General features: G+C 42.3%; 1 protein-coding gene across 3 annotated transcripts; it reads left to right on the top strand.

The window, feature by feature from the left end:
- The first annotated feature begins 121 nt into the window (after window positions 1-121).
- Vps28 (vacuolar protein sorting 28) lies at window positions 122-7,267 on the top strand. Of its 3 annotated transcripts, none has more exons than XM_075669808.1 (8): window positions 122-365; window positions 433-493; window positions 938-1,027; window positions 1,129-1,234; window positions 3,282-3,383; window positions 3,945-3,998; window positions 4,701-4,792; window positions 7,094-7,267. In XM_075669808.1, exons 1-8 carry the CDS (start codon window positions 323-325, stop codon window positions 7,215-7,217), a joined length of 672 nt encoding a protein of 223 aa, XP_075525923.1. In that variant the 5' UTR covers window positions 122-322; the 3' UTR covers window positions 7,218-7,267. The 3 variants fall into 3 exon arrangements, with proteins under 3 accessions (XP_075525923.1, XP_075525925.1, XP_075525924.1); XM_075669810.1 differs by lacking the exon at window positions 7,094-7,267 and adding an exon at window positions 6,815-7,045; XM_075669809.1 differs by lacking the exons at window positions 122-365; window positions 433-493 and adding an exon at window positions 667-840.
- Window positions 7,268-7,652: the final 385 nt, after the last annotated feature.

Here is a 7,652-nt window from a genome sequence, read left to right as displayed (position 1 = left end):
ATTTTCTTTAAAAGATTCTCTTGTTTGCTGCTAAATAAACTAAATATGTTAAGTAGACATAACAAAATTTAGTTTTTATATGTAAGTTCTTGTTAGTTGTTTTTCTTGCTAGTGTCAGACTGCAGACAGAATTATCTGCCATGGCAAGCCAGGCCAACGCTAAGTCGATTTCGCTGTCGTTTCTGCGAGCTGTGGTATGTCAGCTGTAGCGATATTGCTGCTGACAGTTGTAAACGATAGCTGTACCTGTACGCGGTGAACGTGTCCCGGTGCCCGCGTTATAAGTGCAGCGATCCGTCAAGCAGCATTACTACCACTCAGCATGGCTTCCTTCGCAGCTCTCATGTCGCAAACCAACAACCCAGGTGCGCCGCTCGCACCGCCCTGTACCTAGCTTGAGTCATTCACCTTGCACTACTGTTTCGTTTTCAGAACACCGTCCTGAGTTGTACGAAGAAGTGCGCCTCCAAAGGACGTCACGGGAGCGCGAGAAGTGAGTAGGGCAAATATGCGGTTCCTTCTTTGCCCCCCCCCCCCTTTTTTTTTTTTTAGGCTGTGTAAGACGGGTCTGATCGACCACGTCCTACCTCTCGCTTGCGGGTTGCATCCTGCGGAACTGTAATTACCTTCGCCGTAGGTGTTGTGCTCACTCTTTGCACAATGTTCGGCTGTCACATAAGGAACGATAAAAACCTGGAAATAAATCAGTTAATATGGCATAAATTGTGAACTCGTGAGGACAGTTTCTCTACGTTTGAAATCAACTTGGAAGGACATGCGTGTGATAACGGAGTTCGCGCCAAGTTACTAACAACGAACAGCGTACCTCTAAAAACACAGGTATTGTTTGTAATGAGATTTAGGGGTATTAAAAGCGAGAGACAGCGTGATAACGTAGTTGCCGTGCAGTAAACGAGTGTTCTGCTAATTTTAACAGGTACGATAACATGGCCGACTTGTATGCTGTAATCAACACACTGCAGTGCCTAGAGAAGGCCTACATCAAAGACTGTGTTACACCAAAAGAGTAAGTTGGCGTTTGTGTGCATGCATGCATGTGTGTGTGTGTGTACAGACACTTGCCTGCTAATGCATAATTTGAATGCACAACCAAAAACGTTAACGCAGGTACACTGCCGCTTGTTCAAAACTGCTGGTGCAGTACAAGGCAGCATTCAAGCAAGTGCAAGGACCAGAATTCTCTACAGTTGAAGCCTTTATGGCTGCCTTTCGGGTAAGTATTCATGCACCCGGAAATGTGCGACCACGTTGCATCGTAGCTCTTAGTGTGGCTATGAGACCTACTCAGGAGGAGTGATCTGCATCATCCTAGTGAGACATGGAGAATGTAATGCCAGGCTAGATTAGCACATTGCCAACTCACAATGATTTACACCACAAGGGGCCACAAGATATTGTTTAAGTTTTTGGAGACAGAGTAAAATATGGTTCGAAATAGCATTATGAGTTACTATAATGACATATGTACCTACTTTGAGATATTCTCTGTCACTTAAATTAAGGGCTGCTTTCACATTTGTATGACATGACATCCAGTACAGTCCCTTGCTGGAGCATCCTGTTTGCTGGCTTAACAAATGAATGCACATCTTAAGTTATATCTGCAAACATGTTTGACTTGGGTCACGATTTTGTAACAATGCCTTTTCTTGATACATAGTGAGGTGAACATAATTGAGACTTGTTTTTAAAGATATCAACATTTGAATAATTGTAAATGAACCATAGCTATAGGCCACTTCTGGGCCAAAATGAGATGTTTCAGCAAAATTGCTGTACTGGCTCCTTGCGACTTGTCAATGTGGAAGCTTATGCTAAAGAGTTGCAGTATGTCGTGAAGTACAATGGACATTACCATTTCTCATTGCTTACTCTATGCTGCCTGCACCTTATTTAATCAGCTGTATGAGCCTGGGTTGTGTGCCAGTTAAAGCACCTGAGAGTAAATGTGAGAGCAAGAGTTGGCTTGGTGGCAGGAAACCTTGAGCTCACATGAAATAAGACATCCATCAAACATCTATTTCAATGTCAGTGCAACATGGAATCTCTCTTCAATTTCCTGCACTCTATACTAAGACCAATTGACACTAGCTTTTCAAAGCAAGCCCATGTTTTATGTTATGTGATTGGATGTGTGAACAAGCTTTAAAACCAATAAACTCAAAGCATTTCAGCTTTCAGCAGTTGTGCTGAGTAGCCTATTTGCATTCTGATGTTTGCGTCTGCAGCAGCACTGGTAGGAAGCGAAGTGAAGGTTCTTAGCAATGCTGTGAAACTCGTTTCACAGCCAGGTTTAGTCAGGGCTGGTGCACATGGCAGCAATGATGCATCGACGAGGTTTAGCATTAAAAGGAGGGAAAAATTAATCTGGGAACGGCACTGCATTAGCACCATGGATTGCTCTCAGTAGTAAGATGGGCCTGGAAGTGGCACACGAGTATTGCATTTTCATTAGGCACTACCCAACTTATGGCACTGCGTAAATGCCATGGCAGCCGCATTTCAGTGGGGGCGAAATGCAAAAACACCTTTGTCCTGTGCATTGGGGGGTGTTAACGATCTCCTGGTGTTCAAAATTAATCCGGAGTCCCCCACTGTGGTGTGCCTCATAATCAAATTGTGGTTTTGGCATGTAAAACCCTGGAATTCAGTTCCTAACACCGCATGAAGGTTGAGTGTGCGTCAAGTTTTGCATGGCCTTGCAAAACTTGATGATGTCATATTTGCGGTGTTCCGCTGTTGTGCTATGACACCAGGGGCTGTGCTCTTTCTGCATTGCAATATCACTGCTAGACAGACAATCGGACAGGCTGTCCACAAGCTTTGGTGCACAAAACGCTGAACTCATTTTACTGAATTTAATTTGGAACATCAATGGCATGGGTACTCAAGAGTCACCCCTAAAGCATGCGTTGGTATTGGCTTGCCAGGGCTTCTATATGAAATGAGTGCTAGAAGCAATTGGTGACGAAATTTCATGCATGTTTTGGACACAACCTACTATAGCAGCTAGCTTCCTGGGTGCCAAGAGAGTTTAAGGAAGAACATGTGGCAAAACCACGTGTGAAGTGAGTTCGTAATTAGAATATCTATTGTGCCACTATCTTGGGTCTTGCCATCACCTTGTTGGAACACTACAGGTTTCGTGGCCTGTTAAATCTCTAGGTTACACACCTGGGAAGAAAGTTAATACAGGTTGGCTCTGTACTTGTTAATAAACTTTTTCTCTTATTGCTTCCCATTGGTTGGCGTGTGCATAGCTGGACTGCCCTGCTGCCATGGAACGAATTCGTGAGGACAGGCCTATCACCATCAAGGATGACAAAGGCAACACAAGCAAATGCATTGCGGATATTGTGTCGGTAAGAGTGGTGCCAAGGCAGTGTCTGAAATAACGCTTCTCTCTGTAGAAATTTCAGGAGTTTATAGCAGTAAACACCAAGCTAAAGCTTTTGTACAGGTTCATGGCCTAAAGGGGCCTTCTGTGAGATGTTCTGGAAGGATGACACAAATACAATGAACAGACTTGTTGAAAGACAAGCTATTTCATATTGTGTAAAGGTAACAATTAAGGCTTATAGGCCAATTTATGTGTCATTCTGAAAGACAGGCAGTTCTCACACACAGGTCGCTTGAGTGGAGGCAGTGCAACTAACATGCTGACCTCCACTTGTACTGTTTATCTGTACCTCTTGCCATATGGAAACAACATTTAAACATTTCGCATGTTATTTATATTAGTACAAAGTAAGACTAAATGCAGCAGTGGTGTGTAGTTGTCAGCTTTATTCTTTTACTGATGGCTTAACACAAGAACAAATATGGTAGAAAACATTGTGTGCTTATTTCTTGGCTGTATCCTTTCTTATTGTTGTTGCATTGCAAGTACACTTCATTGCCAACTGCTGATATTTTTCTTTCAGCTTTTCATCACAATCATTGATAAGCTACGCCTGGAGATCAAATCTATGGATGAGGTGAGCTGGTGATTTAAACGGACACTGAAGGAAAGTATTAAGTCAAGCTAGATCGACATAGTATTCATCTAGAAGTCTATCATCGTTTTCTGCATGCCAATACAACACTTTTTTTGCCTAGGAAATTGGCGTCAAATGCTCCACTGCTGCTTCTCAATTTGAATTGCCCATGCCAAAGCAGAGGACTTGACGTCATCACCACTATGCCGTTCTTATGTCTTTTGTAGAGTCTTTATTTAGCTGTATATACGAAGTGAAGCGTACTGCTTGGCAGGTGTAGGTGTTCAGCTTGTGTGAATCACTCTGTGGCTCTGCTTGGGTTCAGGTTACCAGTTACAATCACTTGAGCCTTCATCTGCGGAGCCAGCAGGGTGGTCGCTTGCCACAGGTTGCTGCCTCAGCTGTTGTAAACAGAGAAAAGCGATGCCGTTTGTGCTCGCAGGTCCCAGCCGCTCTCTGTGAATCGCAGGTGCTGACGCCACACATAAGAGGTACCATAGTTTACAACAGATGGCACCACTCCTGATTTTCTATTTTCATCATTTTCTTGCTTACAAAAGCTCTGTTTTTATTATAAATGAAAAATTTGTTATTACAGAAGCGCAATCTTTCAATCTAGCTCGACTTAATATTTGCCTTTAGCGTCCCTTCAGTGTTTTTACAAACTTGTCAGTCATAACTTTGTCTCTTTACTCCTTGCAGCTGCAACCAGACCTGAGAGAGTTGAGTGAGACCATGAGTCGACTCAGTCTCATACCAGCCAGCTTTGAAGGGAAAGCCAAGGTAGATGAATGGTAAGCAATATGCTTTGAGATTGAAACTTATATTGATATCTTTCTTGCAAGAAAAAAACATAAGCACTGTTGCTATAAGCTTGTAACAGAACTGCTTGTTGGCCTAGTTGGTGCTTGCTAAAAGGCATGTCTTTCGCCTCAAGTTAAACACACAAAAGGAAGGAACGTTGTCTTTATGTGTCTTCCTTTTGTGTGTGTTTTAACTTTCAGCAAAAAACATGTCTTTTATAAGCTTGTAGTTTTATTGAATGATTCTCAACAGCAGCAGTAGTCGTTAAATGAGGAGTTGACTTGTTGATAATGAAAATGTCGTCTGTGTCAGTTGAAGCAAGAAATATGTGTGTAAAAGCTTTTCTAAAATAAAGTGATAGTTAAAGCTAAAAGGATGCTGTTCATAAGCAACAAAATGTACATTTCAGTTACCTTTAATAAGTTACACAAGTTAAAATGATTTATTGGGTGCAGCGACAGATGATCTGCACCAGCATACTTCTGGTGCTGACTTTCAATATAGCGTTGTTTAAACAATCTTAGTAATCAACCCCTTGAGAATTGAAGCACGCAAATACCACTGTGGCAGGAACAAGACACCTGTGAATTAAAAAGAAAGGACATGCAGCGTAACATTTATATTAAAATGCTGCTTGTACGACATGTTAAATTTTTCTTGTTCATTCTTAACAAATCTGCAAGCATAACTCGGGCCTCAATACATCTCTCGAACTTGCTCACCCACATTTGCATTCGCTCTTGCGCACATTTGTGCATAGCTTGCCCTGATGAGACATGTGCAGCACTTCTCTAGGGCATTTTTTTTCTGTAGTGCCTCTCTGACATTGAGTTTGGAAACACAACTTTTAAGCATATGCAGTACAGACGTAGTAGTTCTGCGGAAACCCGCAAGGTGGAGAGAAGTAATGAATAAAGGGAAAATCAGACATCCACCCGTTCGTAGCAATTGCTACGAAGGAAACCCAAACGGGTTCCTCGAAAGAAAAGCAAAGGTTTCCTTTGTAGCAATTGCTACGAACGGGTGGATGTCTGATTTTCCCTTTATTCATGCAGTACAGAGAACCTCATTCCAATGTTTTGGAAAAAAAAGGAGAGAGAATGCGAACTAATTGAAAAGACATGCTATCCGAAGTGACTAAAAGATATGACAGACTTAACTGTAATTGACATCTACGTTATGCGAAGTGTTACGTGAATCATTGCTCACAGGGCATGAGATGAGACATACGTTGAGCTGGCGGGGCTTTGGCGGCCCGAGACACGTTTTGTTGTTTTCTTTTTGCGTAATGTTTTAAGACTGCGATGGGAAACCAAAATGAAATAGAGCTGCTGGGTGACGCCAGATACCGCCGAAGCGAAACGTGATGCTCACATTGCGCCGCCTGCAGCGAGGAACGGCGGTGTGTTTGTGTTGTCACCTACTGAAAGCCTGTAGTACACTTTTGATGGCACTACGCCCCACGCACTGTAAAACAGATAGGTCAAGATACTTATCGCAATAGGTTTGGCGGCGATAGCTGTGAATGCGGTGTGCGATGACACTGGGGGAGATTTGCTGGTACCGGAATAAGAAACTAGTGGACGCCGGCATTTGCACGTAACACGAGCAGGCAAGAATTGCATGGAGGCTGATACAATGGCCAGCTACTGTTCTCAATCGCGCGCACCTTGCACATTTTCTTGTTTACATGGGATATAGCCGGTGGATAACGTACTATAAGATTGCAGTTTGGCGATTTGCTGAATGTTAACGCCAAAAACCATGTTTTCCAAGAACGTATGAACCGGTAAAAATAAGCATAATTTTATGGGGTAATTTTTGTTTTCGATTGCAAATGTTATGCATGTTATCATGCATAACAAAATCTTATGAACGAGTTTGTACTGTATTGTGTATCGCTACATGCAAACTACATAAGTGCCATGGCAGTGGTACTTATTCTTGGTTCTTTAGGTATTTGTAGCATGCATATTATGCTAAGACTGTGATTTTTTCCATTTTTTTTCTAGAAAGCACTTTTACTACACAGATCGGGTAGTAGCTGATACACGGAAAAACAACACCAGGTGACTTAAAGTAGCATTCTGAAATTGCAAGAAACATGCATGTACAAAAGGTCCCTATTCAGAGTCGGCCATTTTTCAGTCAAACTATTTTAGATAGCCAACAATTTTTACTGTAGAGCTTGCCTTCAGTTTCTGTAGGCTAGCCCATGTTTTGTGGATACACAAGCTCCAAGTCATGTCTCTTACCAAGTGCTATTGTTGCTCATTACTTTGATGAACTAGGCTGCAGACCATGTCGTCAATGGCTGCTTCGGATGAACTGAATGAAAGTCAAGTGCGCCAACTCATCTTTGACTTGGAATCTTCGTACAATGCCTTCAACAGGATCCTGCACAACTCTACGTGACTGTCATGCAGCAAGAGAGCAATAAATGTAATCATGCTTTGTTTCATGAACCAAGCTGCTGTTGTCCTCTTTCAGAAAATGTGTGACCTGTTGCAAGTATGATTTACCATGTGGTCTACGTTCATTTGAGTCTTCTTTGAGAAAATCAATGTGTTGTTTTTCACGCATCAAAACTGAATGTTGGAAATATATCTGGAAAAAGAAATGTGCTAAGCACGAGGTTGCAGATCAAATCCCGGCCATGGCGGCCCCATTTCGATGGGGGCAAAACGCAAGAACACCCGTGTACTTAAGTTTAGGTGCACATTAAAGAACCCCAGGTGGTCAAAATTAATCCAGAGTCCCCCACTCTGCAGAAAATTTGGCGCAGAAAATTCCATAATTTAATCTTTTTTTAAATAAATGGTGGCATTGCCACTATTAAGTTTAAAGGGG

This window comes from Dermacentor variabilis, chromosome 9, assembly GCF_050947875.1.
Source record: "Dermacentor variabilis isolate Ectoservices chromosome 9, ASM5094787v1, whole genome shotgun sequence".
NCBI classification, from domain to species: Eukaryota; Metazoa; Arthropoda; class Arachnida; order Ixodida; family Ixodidae; genus Dermacentor; species Dermacentor variabilis.
This window is presented reverse-complemented; position numbering and strand designations above follow the sequence as displayed.

Bases quoted from the DNA above. Each gene is read 5' to 3' on its own strand.
- Vps28 (XM_075669808.1), top strand. From the start codon at position 323: ATGGCTTCCTTCGCAGCTCTCATGTCGCAAACCAACAACCCAG. The intron at 3,384-3,944 runs GTAAGAGTGGTG...TTTTTCTTTCAG, and splicing joins GCATTGCGGATATTGTGTCG to CTTTTCATCACAATCATTGA. The intron at 3,999-4,700 runs GTGAGCTGGTGA...TACTCCTTGCAG, and splicing joins AGATCAAATCTATGGATGAG to CTGCAACCAGACCTGAGAGA.